We start from the raw sequence: 20,554 nt of genomic DNA, 5'->3' as shown, positions 1-20,554 counted from the left end.
AATCAGTGAAACAAAAAATCCTCGTCAGGGACTGTTGTGTAACTGATAATTTATTAAACATAAAATTTCCAGAGCTCTAAGTCAGCAGGTTACGAAGTTTATAGAGTATTTGCGGAAAAATCGATGACCACGGCACATTTTTTTTCTAGAAATCTATTAACTTTGGAAAAAATTCCTCGCGAGCAATTAAAGATCAAAGACCATCCTATTTTATATATTTTTTTCGGTATTGTGCTTTATGTTGTACCAGACTTTATAGAGGTTGAACATAGTCGAAATTGCCGGGTAACGCCTTAAGGGAACGTTTTGTAACAATACAAAATAATATACAATAACTTTTTAATCATTTGTAAATTTTATAAAAATGGATCCCGTTTCAAGCCATGAACTAGTTATAAAACTTAAAATTACCAACAATTTAATAACTGGTAAACTGTTTATTTATTTCATTGTAATGAATGAGGGCTCAAGGGCAAGGGTCCTCCAATTTCTGTGTTGAACGTTAACAGACAAGGGTTGACATTTTAAGATAATATTTTTCCATCATCATAGAGCGTAAAATGTAGCATAAAACCAAATGTATCCATATGTAAAAGGAATCATGTTTTGTAGGAAAAAGTAAACCCCTCTAAAGTACAATTCGTTTTCTTAAGAGAATTTTGTCACACTAACGAGCTTCTTTCGTGGCGCGAGAACTGGCTTTTTCATTTCATAAATTTGCTTTACCTTTTTTTTTTGATTACGTGAAGTAACTACAGTTAATGAAACAATTATTTCTTATATTTGCTAAAAATACAAACATTTACCCTGTAAGTGGGACAAGAATTACGGATATAGTAAAAAGTGGTGTTATTTGCTATCTGTCTATTTATTTACTAACGTTATATTTGTTATATTACCTAATTATTTTAATTATCATTGTCGGTATCTGTATTTCATAAGCCTTATAGCGGCTAATATATCCAAATCATTAATGATTATTTCATGACAAACATGCAACAGAGGATAATTTCATTATATTTTCACAACAAGAAATATAATCTGATGTCAGATTAACATCGCAGTTTAATTTAGAAATCTGACTGTCGAAGCACTTTGATCAACTAACTACTGATCTCAATTGGTTGGGTAGCTACATTAGTAAAATATATATGGATATGTACATCCATGGTTCAGGAATAGATTGACGAGTACAGATTAATTAGTATTTATAGCCGGTTATGGGTAGTGTAGTATAGTCATTTTGTCACATTACAGAAGAAACAATATTAAAATATTCCTATATTAAAATAAGCAAATACTAGCCACTCGTTCACACAACAATGAAATTTAAAGATGGGAGTGATCCATATTCCATTATACATTGTAAATTATAATAAAGGAATACCAAGACGGAAAAAAATAATTGCAGAGAGAATGTGTCTTTGACAATACAATTGAATAATGTACTAATTTAAATTATTAATTGCAGAAACACAAAAGACATCTTCATTTATAGCTTAGTATGTTCAACAACTTTATCGATCTCCCCAAATCTTGGAAACATCACGAATGAAAATGTAGCTTTAGTTAAAATCGTATTTAAAGAGTAGATTAAACACAGAACGACAAAGGGTCGAGTAATTTACTTTCTCTGGAAATATTGACTGGGTTCTTTGAATTTTTACGAATATTTTATGATAAATTGGGTTACACGTAGATAGATATACTTACGGAGAATTTACTTGAATAATGATAATAATTAATAAGTGATGTAGGTTTATTATTGTATACATATATTTTGATCCTCTAAATGCAAATTCTACAGCTTTCAAGTTTTATTGTGCTAATCTCATTTTAAAGATTTCGGTTTGTATTACCAACTACCAACAATTTCGATATTAATTAATATTAATATTTATTTTAGGGATAACGTTAAGCTTTTGTAATGGTTATCGGCTTATGATTTTAATCCCAAGTAGTCAGCATAACTTTTAACCATCATATATACAACCTCAAACTTTGCTTTTAGCATCCATTAACACTTTCGATTTACTCAACGTTATATTTAAACAAGACTTCAAAATTGAATTCATTTTCGTAGTTACTTTTACGACCAAATATTCATCGGTGAATATAAAGGAAATCAAAACTCTTGCTGAATAGCTGTTTTATAAAGAACATCAGGATGCAAATTAAAAAGGAAACTTTGTATACCACAACTTCAGACCTTATTCCGTTAAGTTTAGCGGGTTGAGTAGCAGAATTATTGATCATTAAGAGGAGAGCGCGAAATGTATTGACGAACAGATTTTGCTTAATCAAAGAGAGAGGGTTTAATGGCGGAGTTGTGAACTAACGAACGGCTGACACAGTACACTCGGCCTACAAAAGCTGCCCCTGTAGTGTAAAGCGATTATTCATGTTTTGAAATTTTCACCATCTCGAAAATAAATGTTTCGCGCTTAAACAGGGCGTTCAGCGAAGGTAGCTGTATTGTATTGATGCTGGAATATTACAAACGAAATTATGTTTAAAAATAGCAATACGTATAAATAGCGCTTGTAACCATTCCATGTAGGTGAAAAGGAAATATAAATAAAACATTTCGGTTTTCATTATCGCTATTTGCGAACGCAACCCCTATGAGGCTCTGAATGATGCCGGTTATAAAACATATTCAAATAGAATAGCTAATTAAATTACCGTTGAAGGATATTCTTTTCCCTATGGGAGAAAAACAGTTTTAATACATAGTTATATTTGTTTGCAGTAGTACTGCCGAGCAATGGGCTTCCACGTCGGCTTATCACTTAATGTGATTGATGGATGTTTTTCTTAGACTGTATCAATAGGAAATTACTTATTTTTGTTTGTAATAGTGATCCCATAAATTATATCGCGATAAAGTCTATGAGTTATCGTTTCTATATTTATCAGCAAATACAAAATATTACTTAAGTATTTTATATGACGTTGAATTATCTTACCTGTGTTAAGAACGAAATTAACAAGTATTTCCAAAAAATGAAAACCTATATTAACACTGATTCAGATGAGCATGGTAATGAGATTTCCTCTTACTCACTGAGGATAGTATTAAAAAATAATATAGAATATTTTTAGATCTTCTGATACGATAGGTACATGCGGGGGATCGAAATCTTACTCAAACATTTTTATGAAACGAATTTTTTATAAACGAAATTTAGTAAAATTTTAACAGAAATTAGTTCTGTTAAAGCAACAGTTTCTCTAATCCTGCAACAATAAGATCTATATATTTGAAGAGTACCAATGAACTTTGATGTGATTAATTGATGCGTAGGCAGGCTATTTTGGGATTCTTTATATTGTAGAATAAAAGCACAAGTTAAATATCAACAATATTTATTCTATTCATTCTTCAATACGTCTTTGAACTATTTATATAATATTTACATATTTCTTTTAGTCAATATAAATGTAACGTAACTTATCGAAGAGATACTTCTTCGCTTATAACGAGCGACGAAGGTTTTTATAACATACTAATAAATTGTGTTTATTACATTTTCTCATCTCAATGTTCACATATTGTCACTATGTATGATATTACATACAGGCCCTTTGTACGTGATTCGGTACATTCCAGACGGTCGTGCTCAGAATGTCGTGCGTGTAAAGGTTCTTACGCAAAGACAACTTGACACGAAATGTTTACAATGATCCCCATTGCATTCATGTAACCTAGCTGTTCAAATACAAAAAATTGAGTCTACCGCTATTTGATTTACGTGTTGTGTATATTTATATATCTCCATTTATACAACTATTATACAATATAATTCATTAGATTTATACAACAGTTTCGATAAAGTAACTTTTAAAACTACCGCTTCAATTCTTCATGATAAAATATAAAACATCTAAGACTATTTTTCACACATATTCTCTGAACGTAAATTAATTATCCATAAAATAACACTATAGATAAGTCAGTCTCATTAGGGTTACTTTTCTAACATGTAACCAATATTAATATAATGAGTAATAGTGATTCATGTTATATAAAATAAAATGTGATTAAATAAAAATTATTTATTCCATTAGGCGAAACGTTCCTCTATAGTAATGTAATATTTACAGAATCACATTTTATTCCCGCAGTAACTTATTAGATAAGTAGAGCATAGCAAATTACTACGATATTTCGTTAATTTTTAAACGTAATTTGGCCGTTTGACCTATAATTAATTCGTAGTTAAATTTAAATAACTTTTTCAGGGTCTAGATATGTATCACATATATATTTGTACAGACTTAGTCACCATTTCTATTAACAACGTCTTAAAATGACAAAATTTTACCTACATAAGTACCGAACATTACAAATGCACAATAGAATACACGCTGTCATGTAGTATATACTTATCGTTTGTATTGAACCTGAAAAAAAAAAACATTCATTATTCGTAACATAATATAAATTTAAAATCCACGTGATCTTCTCATAAGGAAGTCATTAAAAAAGTGTTATAAATTATATACTTTAGAAGGTTGAGGAAACATTTCGGTGTAAACGTACCTTTAGCATTATTACGAACACCTAAAACTGATGCAACTTCTGGCTGCTCTATATCGAAAATGAGTTCGGCTCGCGCCGCATATAAGTTGTATATGCTAGCTATACACGTCAGCCGGAGACTGCCACCTTCGAACGTTTCGTGTCGAACTACGAACAAAACTTCCCCTACTGACGGCATCCTGTTATCTGGCCCCGACCTTTCGAACACTTGTTTCACGTTCTCCTTGGGAGGTCGACGGATATCCTCTTTATGTAAGTTTATATACGTTTCATCCAAATATTGGACATTGTTGTCGTCGTTAAATACATTGAAATTGATATCTTCGTCTGGCGGCTCTGTCGTCGTAGTTTCGGATTTCGCTGGCGGGTCCCATTTGAACCAATCCGGCAATTCATGAGCGAACGACTCCATATCAATCTGTAATTACCCATAATGTTGGGACGTGAGAATAGACATTATTTACACGAAAAATATTGCTGATGTTATCCGTGATAGATAATGCAAGGTTCGCTAAAAGCTAATGTAGCACGGAGTTGCTTCGTGATTAATGATTGGTACGTACTAGCCAGCGACACAAAAACTATAGTAGCGTCAGAGTAAAATAGGTAGAGGCATAGCATTGTTCTATCATGAAGGCGAATTGTTCACCGCCTCCACTGGACATTGTGTGAAACCCTTTTATTTTGCAATGTATGTATAATAATTATTATAAAAACTTTATGAACTTCTTTAAATTGTAAACATATACGCGTTAGTATGAATTGCTAACGTGTGGATAAATAAATTAGGTTTTTAAATATAGGTCGTAATTTGAATTGGGAGGTACTGATAATAATGTTCCCAGTATGCACTGTATCTGCGGTTGTGGTTTATTGAATTCATTTGCGTATTGAATTATAATATTTTATTACATAATAGGTTTAACGGTATGAGGATAGAATAGAATGAGAATAAAAAGAGAAACAAATGAAATTTGTTTAAAATAGCATATGTATTACGTACTTCTACATACACTTTACATTAACGAGAATCTTATGATTAAAGTACTTTTTTTCAATCTTTGCCTAAGAAAATTACTAGCGCTTTAATATTCAGTTCTAGTTACATATAAGAGAAAATTATTTCTAGAAACAAACCTCTCTTCCATTTAGAGCAAAAGTGAGATTCACAGGAGGATGCGCCGGTGGTGACGCACACGTGGCACGAAGGGTCGACCCTACGCCGTACCACGATCTATCCGACACCAACTTTGGACCCCATTCTGGAGTTTCTATAAATAATAAATTCAGTTAAAGACAAATTATCAAGCAAGTACAACTCAATAAAACAATAGAGAAAATCATGATAGACATTTAAAATACAATAAAAACTTTTAATAAGCTCCTCTCTAAAGAGTAGCGAAGGAATCGCGGCGTGTAATATGTAAAAATTTCATCCAGGAGAACGCCTCGAGGCCATAAATTTGCAAGTTAATAAAATGGAGACAATTTTTATCGAAGGCAAGAATATATGAAACTTAATAAAAGTTAGTGTAAAATTGAAACCCCACCTGCGTCTAACTTTGCACCCGCGGTGTACTCAACTATCGTGGTCCTAAAAGTACAATATTTTTCGCTGAACTCATTTTCAGTTAATAAGATTTACCTACTTTGGCTAAGGTTTTGCAAGAAATATCTTATGAATTGCTATCCGCAGTGTTGTTTTAGGACATAAAAAATGTTCATTGAAGTTTATATTGACTGTGGTAAAGTTTTATTTAAAGGACCGGGGCTGGAGTAGGTCAGCCTCCATCTATGTTTAAAATTAATGAAGAGAATCAAAGAAACAAGAACCAGAGAAAGTATATCCATTTATAAATGTATGAATAATATGAAATAATTGAATATAACTTTGTTGAACAGTTAATTAAATACGTAGACTTTTGGCCATCTTTAGTTTTTTTTATTGTTTTTGTTCTTGTATTGATTCTAGATATTATAATAAAAACGAAAAAAAGAGAAACTATTTCTGCCAATTGCATATTACGGTCAATATTATTTTAATACAACTGTTATCTAGATTCAAGCTTTGGTATAATCAACTGAAGGCCGAGCTAGGATTAGTTTCATCAAACAAACTTGAATGATTATCTCACGTAGCACGAGTAATCAGCGTTTACAGTCTCTTCATAGTTTATATGTTTCATCAGAAAGGTATTAGTAATTTCGAAGAAGTTCTTGCTATTCTGCTATGTGATGTATTTACGTGATGTTTACTTTGATCACTAAATTAAATGTAAGGAAAGGTAGCGCATTTTATATGTTCTCACGTTTAAATATGTGCGTATAATATACATTTATATACAATTATTATAAAAAATAAAGAGCAGAAGCCTTGATTTTCCTTTTCTGAATGTCTTTTTTATATACCTACATTTATTTGTGTCGTTTTATGAGCAACTGGTATAAATAAATTAATTTAAAACGGTAATTTTGTAAAGCGTAATAATAGAATTAATAATTTAATCTACGCCTTGTTAAGCACTTTGTAAGGATGTTCAACAATTAAGTATTTTAGGGGATTTACCCGTTGAAGAAAATCCTGTATTTATTCCAAAGAAAATACTCTCCGATTGGTCCCTAAGCGTGATAAACGTCATGAAAAATGTAATTTTATTTTATTTTTATTGGAAGTACGTACCTACATAAATACAATTGAATGTACCTAATTTATGATATTTCCTTTAACTTGAAAAACAGGATGTACAATAATATGCAAAGTAAAAAATATCAAATATCAACCGAAAAATGCACCTAGTATCTTCAATTTTTTATAATCGGTTTTATAAATGAATTTTTTTTTTCAATAATAAAATTCAATATTTTTACAATGTGTTCAACACGAGGATCACACCACAACGTACGTTTTTTAAATTTAATATTTCTATTTCAATAAGCGCTCAAACATTTGATACTTTTATTCGCCAATTTTTATTGGCAGGTGAATTTTATAGGAAGCAATTGAAATAATACGAAGCGAAGTTGTGTTTGGCACGTACGTTTACATTGCTATTTGGTTTATTGTTCGCGGTGGAGAGTATACTGCAGGGGCAAAGTATAATGTACGACTACAGCCGTTCAACAAATGCAATAAATATACTTACCCGTTTTCATACTAATATTTAGCGAAAAGCGTTCGTTATGGTTACTCCGATACTACAAAATTAAACAGTCGAATAAGCGCTATATCTTTTTAAGCTCTATAAGAAACCTCAAACTAATAATATAAGTATTTTAACATGCTTAATATATACAAAATGTATTTCATAATAATATATATAAAAATGAAACCCGTTTTTCCTGGTTATTTCAACCCGTTTCGCGTTGTGACAGTAGGTATCACGCGTGAACGGGTGGACCTATTTCGATAATTCTTTTATTTATTATATTCATTGAAGTACGAGGATGGTTCTTATAGAGAGAAAAAGTAAATATATACCACGCGCAAAGCCGGGGCGGACCGCTAGGATTATATAGATTTGTTTAAAATACAGAACATTCAAAGCTCCGGTGCAAATTGCATAGTTGCGAATCCCTGTCTGTGGTTAAGGTAACAAGATTTCCTGAAGAACGAATGCCTTGTATTGTTTACTTCCAATTTGAGCGAATTGTTGATGCAGGAGGCGTCGTAACCGAGGTCGGGAATACCTTTAGAATGGGTATGATCCAAAATCCAAACCTTGTTAGACGTTTCCTGCTTATTCATGGCAATACATTCCAAAAGTTTACTACATCAAAGCTATATGAAATGAAATGAAATGAAATGAAATGAAATGAAATAAATTTATTTGTCCATTATATGATTTACAATTAATGTACGACAGTGGGTCCCAAACTAAGTGAAATACTTGTGTCTTGGGACCCTGAGTTGCGCTTCTTGGTTATATACATATGTTATGGACAGTAGAAAGTTAACAAGTAGGTAAATAATCTAATGTAATGGAAGTTAATACAATTAATAAAAAAAATAAAAGAAAAACAAAGTACATTATTTTGCGGTTTGCAGCACGCGTGTTCGTGATAGTGTGTGTGTGTTTACGTGTGTGTGTGTGTGTGTTCACGTGTGTGTGTGCGTGAGTGAGTGCGTGTTTGTGTGTGTGTGTCATTGTTTGTGAGTGAAGGCATATTGTTATAGTGTGTGTCAGCTCAGTGGTCCTTTAAGTAATTGTTCGGTTTCTTCAAAAGACAGCGTATGTAACCATTTCTTTATGACCTTCTTGCATGTGTAGTTCGATAGTAGTGTTATGTTACAATGTTTGTTGACACTATTGTATATCCGAGGAAACAAAAATTTTGGACATCGTTTAGCTAAAAGGGAGGATGCACGAGGACATGGCAGTGAGAATATGCATTATGCATATCTTAATGCGATGGGAAATTACATTTGAAATGGTTTTAGAATTAAATACTCAATTTATTTTACATTAACGTTCGAATGGTTAATAGTATTAACCGTATTACTAACCAATGCTTTAAAATGACGTGTTTATAAGCAAAATGCGGGTCCGGACAACGAAATTTACATAATTTCTCTAATGCTTATTTTATGCGTTTAGTGCGCCATTTTGTCGTTTATCAGAGTTAAATGGGTATTTGTTCTTATTATGCATTGCAATGGCAATTTAACAACGGCATGACATATGAATTAATTCAATTAATTCCTTTATTATGTGTTGTTCAAAGAATTTATTTCTCATTTTATAAAGATTCGTAGTCTTAACAAACACTATCTCCAACGATGTAGTTATGACAACAAATGGCAAGTAACGTTATTAATAAATCGTTCAATACATTGCGTACTGTAAATATTTCATTACTTTTACCTTTGTACTCATACTAATTAATAGCTGGTTAATGGAAGAATCCTTCGATGTTTATTGTTTTAAATAATTTTCATTTCAATAAGAAACCTCTCTAGACATACTTTTATTGAATTCACAAAGGTTTGTATTTACTTATTTATAAGTAATTTCATGTACTATAGTTAGGTAATTATATCCCAAAAAGAGTGCCCAATGGCCATTGCAATTGAACAAAAATTGTTAATGCACATTTGAAATATAGGTAGTGTTCTTTATTATCTCTCCTTATTTTTATTGGAAGGTAGGTATGTGTGTGTTATATGTACAAGTACTGAAGCTAACTAGTATTTAGTATGCTATTGTGTCATCCACTTCCATCTTATTTTCATAAAGTTAAAAGCATAACATAAATGTGTAAGCTGAAAAATACACGCACCAAAGCTACGTCATCAGCGAATTGAGTTAAAACCATGAATATTTACCAACAACATCAAGTGGCGCCGAACGTATTTCCGTGTGGAACGTGGGCGCGTCCGCCGACACCTCGCAGCGGAAACGGCCCGCCATAGCCGGGGTCGCGTCTTGCAGGACCACGCGACGTGCCCCCGACCGCGATATCTAAAGGATATAAATTTATCTAGAGGATGATAGGAAGCACAGATTATAATATAATACTAAATAGGAAGTAACATCTAAATGATTACATTATACGAACAAATTGGTGAACCAAAGCGACGGAAAGACATTTTTAAAAGCGTAACCTATAACAAATTGCTACATAACTTTGCATATTTATGCCAGTTTAATTAACAGATTAACATGTTATTTATAGTCGGAAACAAATTATGAACGACTCGTTGCTTCTAGTAACATAATGGCTACAGATTTTGAAAGAAAAACTTAGCTAGCTTAGAATATGGTAAGGTACGATATAATCGACGAAGACCAAGTCTAGCTGATACGCCTATATTGTGTCGTTTTATCGTCAAATGTCTCAGAAATTTCAAAGCCGACGGACTAAGTAATTAAAGATAAGATATATAAGGGAGAAATAACAAGTTTAATTAGGCATCTCATTCTAGCTTTTATAGCAGAAGTTGTTTTAGGTATTTATTTTTTTATTCTTTATATTATCCACAATCAAAAATACAATAATCAAAAATTTCATAATTTGTTTATGTCGCCTGCAATACTTATAATTTATAGTTGTCTCTATTAGTTTTTTAATAATATTTTATAGAGGGCTCTATATTTATGTTTTAATATTTTATATGAATGACGAATGTCTTGTGTTGGATTATATCATTTAAAGGACGGCATGAAAGAGTCATTCGTTTGGCAATTAATGTTGAGCCAATTGATAGTACGTAATAAAAGCTATTGTTTTATGCGCAATATACTGTTTCAATAAACTCACAGCTATTCAACTATCGACATTATTCTTTGATCTATTTGCCACTAATATTTTAATTGATGTTCTTATGAAATATTACACACTGAACTAGGTTTTTTCTTATGGTTGTTAAAAGAACCTTCGCTTTAGAAATTTCGTAGCCAATTGGCAATGAAACCCTTATACGTCATCCGTGTGTCACAGCCATGTTATCCGAAGGTACTTTCTTTTTGTTCTTATTAAGCTAAGTTAATACTAACATGAAAAATATGAAATGTATTTTATATTTCTTTATATAAATCGTCTGTAGCAATTTTCCGAACGAAAGAACTTACTTTGTTTGATGTTACTGAAATGGGAGTTTGATTTTTTCGAATTAAGTATATGTAATATAGTTAAAGTACTAAACTACTCAAATTATCATTTTCCAAATAGAAATTCGTTATATGTTTTGCAGAGCACAATATGTCTACATGACTACATATTTATTAAATACTGTTTAATGAAACTGATGATTTCAAAAAGAGCTTTAACTTCGTAGCATAGGTATTTAAGAAATAAAGTTCTCCAATAATTTTTATTTCACTAAAACAGAATTTAGTTCGTCAAAGTAGAATTATTAACAACTTATTAAAAATTTGTATGATCATTCTGTATGCTGATGTGGAATTTTCAGTAAACATCACACGTAAAATCAAATAGTGTTTTAAATCGAGTAAGAGAGAATTAGTAGTAAGTTTTTTTTATTTTCATCTTCAAATTAAACAGTGACAGTCTTGTAAGTGTTTTCTGCTCAAGATTGATGACCCGCATCAATATTACTTGTGTTTCGATGTACCTACTGTGCTTTTAATTAATTGAAGTGAAATCCCTGTTCTTTTAGTGTGTTATTTCCTTTAATTACTGAGACACATTGAGGACAAACAAAGTAATTACTTTAATCTAAATTATTTAATTATAACTTATTATCTAAACAACTTTTATGATTAACAAAAGTATTCAAAATTAATTAAAACATAATATGTGAATTGTGTTTCGAATAACATAACATTTTGAGCTTATGAACGCCTTATTTTTAATTTTGATAAAAAGACAGATTATAAGCCAGCAATAGGACTCTGAATAAAGAGCATAATCATGGAGCAGAGAAACGTCGAAGGGTAGTTCATAAATAACCGGCTTTATTAAAATACGTAGCCCGGAAATATTAAACAGAAGTTTATTCACAATTTACAGTGTACAATTTACGGTGTATTATACTGTTATAAGAAAATAGCAATCTATGGTGAATGTTTATATTTTTTACATAACTGCAGAAGCGGCCATGAAATCTTGTGGCCTGATTTTCAAAAGCACAATAGCGTGTTGTTTGAGAGCAGTTGCCAGTATAAATTATTGGTGAACATTTAGAAGCAAATATAGACTTGGATTTTGCAAGCTTCATCTCAACATCATACTAGGAGTAGGCGGTGAAGTTTAAAAACTTTTCACATGCGAAGTTTCTGAGAATGATTATATTCCCTTATCCTATAACTTTATAAAATCTTGTCTGTGGATAATATTGTCTGAGAATTCACTAGTAGTAGGTACTAAAAATTATTTAAAAAAGTAATTATTACAAGTTTACAATTAACAGGTAATTCAATTAGGTATATTTATATAATATACTTATCCTGAACGTGATTGATGGTAGAGGAAAGTAGTGTGAGTTAATAATGTGCTCCAACACATCATTCACTCCAATATAGAAAACTCCGCATAAATGTAATAAAAGAAGCTCGTGATTTTAATTTACAATGTCTATTCTATACGATAGTCTAGTTTGAAGTCTCGCCGAATGGATTACTGAAAATTGGTCACGACCCCGTGACAGGTTTAGAAGACGTTTTACATTTTATTAAAAAGCAAGTACGGAGCTATTTTTAGCTTTTCTCCAAAATATTTATATTTACTCCCTTTTTTTAAATATAATCTAAGATGGATCTATAAATAATAAAATATCTATGTAATTTATCGTTATTTTAGAATATAGAAGTTATTCATATTTTGAAACAAGTGAACATTTTATAACATTTTGATAATTTCTGTCAACAACAACCGGCAACAGCTAAATTTTTAATAACTCACTGTACCATATTAAGCGCCACGTTGCATGAAAATTAATGAGATGTTCTTGCATAAACAGGCCGCCTCTAGAAATACGGTTTTTGTTTATTATATTATGCAATTTTGAAGATTGGAGTCATTAGATGTAAGGTATTGTTAAATAATATAAATAGATACTTACTTACGTACTTTACATCTATTACATTAAAAAATGATTGATAAAATATGTTGAAAAAACATAGTTTCTCCTCAGTATAACAGGAATCGGAAAGCGATGTACGAATTCCAATTTCTTTAATTTACACCTAAAGCACGACAGCGACTTTCATAAAATTAGTGTATGAATAAATTAAAATATATATATAAAAAATTGTTCTAGTAATTAAAATAGAGCATTAGGCATCGATGCTATTATTTCAGTAAAATTAAATTTAGTGTGCTATTACAAACCGTTAATTTATTTACAGCGCAACAATTGGGTAATTACTAAAATTAGCAGATACGGCCGAAATATCGTTAAAAGCCCGAGGCTTTGCTTGATTTGCAATGCTCAGTAATAATTATTGTAATTAATATTCATGTTTTATTAAATTATTATTGGTATCAGATATGATTTTATCATTTAAAACATTAAATGTTAAGCGAATGTATGTCATCCTGATGTTTGTGCTAATACTCTTTTATTTATACGTACGTAATGTACGTAATAGCATATATTTGTCTATGGTAATAGTTATTCGAAAATAGGGTATTTTCGACAACGAAATCATGATTTATTACGAAATAATTGCCAGAGGCTATACAATAAAGAACACGTCTACTTAATTCTTCTTAAGTGTTAGTTTTTATTGGAGTAAGAGTGGTGGATTAAGAGTGGTTTCTTAGAAGTGAAGATAAATTCGAATATTAATATTATATAATCCATTCCATCCATGGAATATATAGAATACGAAATATAAATTAATTATTCATGCCTGCATTTATTTGAAAAATAACAATAACATCATGTACATATTTAAATAAATAATATTATCATCTGTCAATATAGCTACATAATAAAAAGGAAATATTTGATTGCGCGTTTGTTTCAAATTAGTAGACTCCAAAACTAACGGACCGATTTCAAAAATATGACCAGCAGAAAGCTACAAACGTTTTATTTTGTTTTTATCCCGGGAGCTTGGGAGGAAGACCGGGCTTTATAATGACGTCATTTATAAATTAATAACAACTTACATCAACTTCGATCCCAGGTAACGGGAACACTCTTGTATGTGGCAACTCTTTGGGTATGTATCTGTAGAACTCTTCCCTCCCTCTGTACCACTTGACGCTGTACAGCGCTTCTTCATCTTCCAGTTGCCATGTGCATTCTAATGTAACTGTTTCTCCCACGAGAACTGCGTTCGGAACATTTATTTCCAAGTTGTGAAGGCCTCGAACACCTGTAAAAATTATTGATTTAGAAAAAACATTCGTGTGGAAAATAGTAAATTGATTGTTCTTTTTCATATTTGACCTTGAGAAAATAACGTTCAATTTCACATTGCAGGAATGTGCGTGACAGTAGGTACTAGGTAATCTCAGTATTTTTTGATATTGGTTCGGTCAATTGATATAATTGAACATTATGATGCACGACATTATCATAAGATACGTAAGATAAGTAACCTAAGTCATAATACCTACTACAATTCATAGAACTTTTAACTGTAACTACATTGTTGTCTGAAATAAATAAGTAATGATATTAAGTCTATAGCACTATAAAATTTTACTTTTCGAAAAATAAGATAAATCCGTAAAAATAATATTGAACTAAGTAACTCAATTCTATAATTTTAAGTCGAGTGTAGAATAATATCAAAAATGTATGTTGATAATAACTTGATTACACTTTATCTAAAACCTGAAATTTTATATTCAGCATTGGGTATCGGTTATATTTTGTACGATGGTTTTTAGTTTTTACAATTCAATATTCCCTATGATCGTATAAAATCAACAATAAATAAAAAACTCGAACAATTTTATAAATCAAAATAAATATTTCGTTCATTTTAGTTATTTTTGAATCTATGAAAGCCGGTAAAGGTTGTAAGCGTAACAAGAAATTCCAATAAATAGCTCGTTCTCTGATTAAAAATAAATTCGATTTGATAAAATTATGAGGATGAAACGAATATATGAGTAAAAGTTCCATATAATATCTATGTAATATGATTTCGTGGGTCTCCTTGATATTATAAGAGATATGAGACATTGATTGAGTTGAAGCCGACATTCGAGATACAGTATTACTAACTCAATGGTCAAATTTACTACAAATTCTACTATCATTTTGAGACTCAATAAGTCTATTATCCCTTTTTAATTATTCTTATTCACCAAATGAATGACGTCATTTTAAAGACACAAGCGCTGATCGTGGACGCGAACGCGGAAAGTAAAATTTAATAAACATAAATCAGTTACTAAGCGAGTTCGTAGTTATATTTTTTCGTATTTGGAATAAAACATCAACATTGTAAATGACTTTTTGGTGTGACCTTCACCTATTTGCTAGGTTTTACAGAAAGTTCATATTATCACAAAACCTTGCCATACGGTAGAGCATAATATCTGTATCTGATATTTTTAAAAATATTACATTTATACTGCTACTGATAGGTACTGCTTCTGAATGAGTATCTTAATGCTCTAATAGGAATTGCATGACAATATTGTTTGCATTTTCAACTAACAAAATGCTGGCTGGCTTAATATTCGTATTTAATTGCTGAAGACAGTAACGGCTATTGTAGAGCCTGTAGGGAACGTATATTATCAATCTATATGTCAAGATACGGAGTGTATAGTATCAAATTGGGAACCATTAAAACGACCCTTTTAAAGGAATCAGAATATATTATGGATCTTGAAATAAAATGGATGTTAATGGATTTACAAGTGATTTATTCATTATTATCCCCACACACGTTTGTTTGTTTCGTGACCGCGCTCGCCGTAAAGTGCTCCAAACGTCGTGTTGAATAATAATGAAAAAATCACATGAAAATATATTCAGGGAATTATTTCATGATAACGGGAAATGATATAAAAGTGTAAGTATGTTATTTACTTTTCCTTCAAATTGAATGACATGATAATATATTTTTGATTATTTATTTATTATTAGATACAAGCCGAGACTTGACAGCCTATATCCATCTTCATAGAGTATTCCTGAGGGTTTTCCTGTTGAGGTCTGAGAATATGACAGTATTTTATTACCTATACTGATATATTATATAATTTATATATGTTGTAATTCAAATTCGATTTAAATTTAGAAGTAAATGTCTATAAAACTAGCTGAGGCCCCCGACCGCGCTCGAAAGTGAAATAAAATTCGCATGAGAGCTTCACGCCGATAACCAGTAAGTTATATCACTCACTAGCCTTATTACTATCACCAAATACAAATTTTTGTACTTTACAATCGGACATTTTATAAAAGATTGGCAATCGTGTATGGCAAAAACAGACGATTGAGTTCTTAAAATTTGTGTGGGCTTTAAGTATTTATGAGGTTAACAGAATAGCTTTGTAGCTCTTGTAACTGGTTGTTATTTTTTCTGGGAAACCTGCTCTTATTAGAAATCTCTCAGTTCACTGGTTAAAACGATTCTTATAACTATTTTGAAATGCAAAGTTATTAAGTATATAAAGTTTCAGTTACATAAACAAGTTATAAACTCAATAATTGAGCGGTAAATTACATAATTAGTTTAGAAACACGGAGAAAATGTATATATGTATATAGTAACAATTAATAAATATCGTTGTTTTTATGCAACAATTTCCGTATTTTCTCATATAAAGCTTTTTAAGATTTTAAATACCTAAAAAACTGTCTCCTTAAACAGTAGTGTTAGATTTATTGAATACAAAAACTCGTTCATGGTCCCGAACTTTCACCTCTATAATCTAAAAAGTATATCTAAAACTGATACACGCAATCATACTCAGCGTTATGTATTCATAATATTGTCACGTAAAAAGTAACTAAACTTCGTCTATTATTATTTATGCGGATAAAATCCAGAATTTTAAGATGACAAAATTTAACTCATACTCTAAAAAATCTCAAATAAGTCTTTTAGACCAACAAAACAAATCATTACATATACGTTATAGATAATAATATAAACTGTGGTAGCTGACATATTGAGGACGCCACACCCAATACCAATTGATTAAAGTAGTCTTAAGTGTTATTGCTACGTGTCAGGATTCTATTTAGCCTACGGGAACGTGTCTTATCTACGCTCAGTCGAGATGACTGCCTAATTGAGAACCATTTTTACTTTGTAACAGCTTCCAAGTGTGCATTGTCTTCATCTTACCTCGGTTTTGTTGTTTCTGCCGTAAAATAGATGGAAATATAAATATAGAACAATAAGGATCCCATTATGTGTGTGTTATTTTAAAATTATACATAAAATACTAGTAAACTTATGAAACACATCATAAATACACGTTTCGTTCTAAATATTAAATTTTAATTTAGTTTTTCTGTAAGATTACGTAAAGGAGAGACACAAAAATTTTAAGTGCTCGTCTTTTACTAAGAAATAAAAGCTGTTTAATTACTTTACTTTGTCCTTTCTTCTTTACCGAGTTGAGGTTTAAGTGATTGAAACGTTTATACAAAAGCCTTTTTAAATACCCCAAATAATATAAAGTAAAATAATGGAAGGCGAAGGGGTTGGAAATAGAATAAAATTTCGAGTAACAAACAGTTCGACACAATAATCGTAAAATAATGAAAAGGTATTCAAACGCGACATGTCCCTTTGTCTGTATTTTTGCAATTAAACGTCAACGCTTTTACAGCATACAAGTTTTAATTAATTTCGTACGTTTGAAGCGTGATTTTTAATTTATTATAATTTTATATCAATCGAGCAATAATAATATCTTGCAATCTAATTCAACAACAGAAAAATAAAGTTTGATCAGGTGGTGCTTATCTTACTTTTTGTGGGTATTTCATTCGGACTTAAATCAACGTGAACCGTAATAATGTACGGCAATTAATAAAAGTCTGAGTATTATTTATTGCGAGAATCATCTGCTTTTTGTAGCAGATCATTGGCATAATGGATGATAATATTTTCATAGCTTTCAGTAGCCTATAAGAATTCGCATACTGATTCTATACATTTTCGTATAGGCTATTAGTTAGTCTTAAAGGATTAAATGAACAAACATAGTTTTCTAACGATCGCATTTCTACTACAATTTGTAACTATAAAATTCGTACGTACCCCAAAACTGTCCTTACGAATATCATAGCAAAATGTTCACATCACGAAATTATATTTAGGTGGGTTGTCTCGTAATATATTGCTGCCTTACTTGAGCACCCTTAGATCGATCAATCTCAGCCATTATAGCTAAATATCGATTACTTAGGGCTCAAAGCGGCGCAACGTCAGCTTACATGACCCGTCACCCGCCTCTGTTTACTTTATGAAACATATAATATTACATATCTACCTCGCATATTGCTAAGGGATGGCAACATTTATGATTAGGTTTAGTTACGTGTACTATACACATAACACGTTAAATATTGGATCATGTTTTGTTATGGTTAAATACATTTTGTTAGTGTAACAACTCTGGATCTTTTATATTGAAAATATTTCTTCTTTGAACCCATATTGTTGAGGAAAAAGTGCCCGTTTTTGCCTTTTAGCAGTGTGTTTTTGTTGCTTCCTTAAATATTTATGGAGGTATCACAGCGAGAGTAGATAATATATGATAAACATATAAGTGTACGTTATCGAAATGAAAATCAAACTTTTTTTAATAACAAAAAAAACATGTAGAATTCATTAGGTCTTCTATTTATTAATAAAATGTTTATCTTAATTAAAATAATATACAAAGCTAACGCCTACATTTCAGGTTGCATAACTTATGACCTAACATGAAAACGGCGACGCAACAGAAAAGCAAAAAAAATCAAACTGAAATCCACGAAACAACGTCACATGTTTGTGGAACTTTCGACTTTACTATTTGTTACTACTTGATATTTTTTAGAAAACACTTTTTTGTATAGTGGGCTTCGTATGAATTACTAAGAAATATTACCTCATCATTGAATGCTCTATAATATATTCTATGTAACATTTTTTTGCTCTACCAGTACGATTAGATATCCCAGCTAAAGATAATTTACCTCATTTTTATGTTCAAATAATTCTAGGTTGAATTTAACTTTTCCATTGTTTGCATTTCAATGTATCAAGTTAAACACACTGACTCTACCAGACTATATTCGAACAAAGCAGCAAAAACTTTAGTTTACCTTCTAGTCCAGGAGGAATCGGCGCATGAGTACCGAAAACTATTCCACCTCAATTTTTTTACGTGATCCTCTTCAAATTGCCCTACTGATGATATAAATGCATGTTGCCATGGGGCAACCCGGTGCCATATTGTTTAAACCGAAATTGTTTAAACAATTGCAAGGAATTGTTATTTTTCAACCGGACAAATTTTTTTTATATTTTTTATCGAAATACCAATAAAAAAGGTCCAATTACTTTTCACGATAAAGTTAATATTTTCAAAGATATGAATTTTTTAAGGTTTGAAAAATCTCAAATTTGGGTACTTTCGACCCATGAAAAATATATTTAAAAAAAAAATAATATATAAGTAATATTTTTTTTTCAATTCTCTATACAATAGTTAATAATATTGTTAATAGAGATTTAAGAAAATTTCATTGTTTATATCTGTTTTTTAATTGTTAACTTCGCGCGCTCACAAGTACGCGCCGCTTACCTTTAAGTATCGCCGTCTCTCTCTTACTCATGCGCTGCATCGGCCTCTGTGTCTTGAATCATTATTTATCATTTATCTTAAAAACTATCAACTTTATCAAGATTTCTAAAGAGAGCAATCTTATTAATAATTAAATTGTCTACAATTTGTTTCTTATATATTTTTTTCTGAAATCAATTTTTTTAAAGTTATTTTTTAATATATAATATTATTGTAACGAAAAATCACAAAAACTAAAAATATATCCATCTAAAAATGTTAATAACACACGAAATCACTGTAATGGGTGCAACAACATTTAACAATCTTAAGTCTTGAACGAAATAAAAAAGACTGAATAACGATGAATAAAAAACAAAAGAATGATCAGTTGAGAATCGACATGCACTAACTTGTATTTTTATTTTAAATGTTATATATAATCAATAATTTTGTCACAAGAACAAACAAACATCTTGCGGTTTAATACAAAGAGTAACCTTGAGAAAATAAAAAACAAAGAAAAGAATCTTTTTCTTACTTAGACACAATCATACACACACCATGATATATATATTTATAAAATTAGTTTTTATTTTATTTTTTTTCAATTTATTTGAATGTTTTTTCTAAACATCCAAGTGCGTACCCAATATAATTTTATTATTTATAAATAATTGTGATTTCAAAAAATGTTCAAATACTATTATATCTTATTATTGTTGAGATAAATGCAAAAATTACTTATGATAATAACAAAAAAGTAATATAAACTGATAAAAAAGTAATTTTAATTACATGTTTCAATTTATGCTTAAATAACTTTAAAAAAATTGATTTCAG

The 20,554-nt window shown here is 30.6% G+C and overlaps 1 protein-coding gene across 1 annotated transcript in view; it reads right to left on the bottom strand.

Annotated features, from left to right (window-relative positions):
- Nucleotides 1-3,299: 3,299 nt before the first annotated feature.
- Nucleotides 3,300-20,554, bottom strand: part of LOC149484707 (uncharacterized) — a 31,455-nt gene continuing 14,200 nt past the window's right edge. The window contains exons 3-7 of the mRNA XM_089700894.1: nucleotides 14,123-14,331; nucleotides 9,870-10,005; nucleotides 5,684-5,817; nucleotides 4,547-4,964; nucleotides 3,300-4,407 (exon numbers count right to left, since the gene is read on the bottom strand). Of these exons, the coding sequence (XP_089557020.1) occupies nucleotides 4,325-4,407; nucleotides 4,547-4,964; nucleotides 5,684-5,817; nucleotides 9,870-10,005; nucleotides 14,123-14,331 (980 nt within the window). The 3' untranslated portion in view covers nucleotides 3,300-4,324. The remainder of the gene's footprint in view (nucleotides 4,408-4,546; nucleotides 4,965-5,683; nucleotides 5,818-9,869; nucleotides 10,006-14,122; nucleotides 14,332-20,554) is intronic.

The sequence above is a fragment of the Colias philodice genome, chromosome 11 (assembly GCF_061535455.1).
Source record: "Colias philodice isolate Cphi_HAF_F1 chromosome 11, ilColPhil1 Martin Lab GWU primary, whole genome shotgun sequence".
Taxonomy (NCBI): Eukaryota; Metazoa; Arthropoda; class Insecta; order Lepidoptera; family Pieridae; genus Colias; species Colias philodice.
Note: the sequence above shows the minus strand (reverse complement) of the source record. Positions and strands in the feature narration are given on the sequence as shown.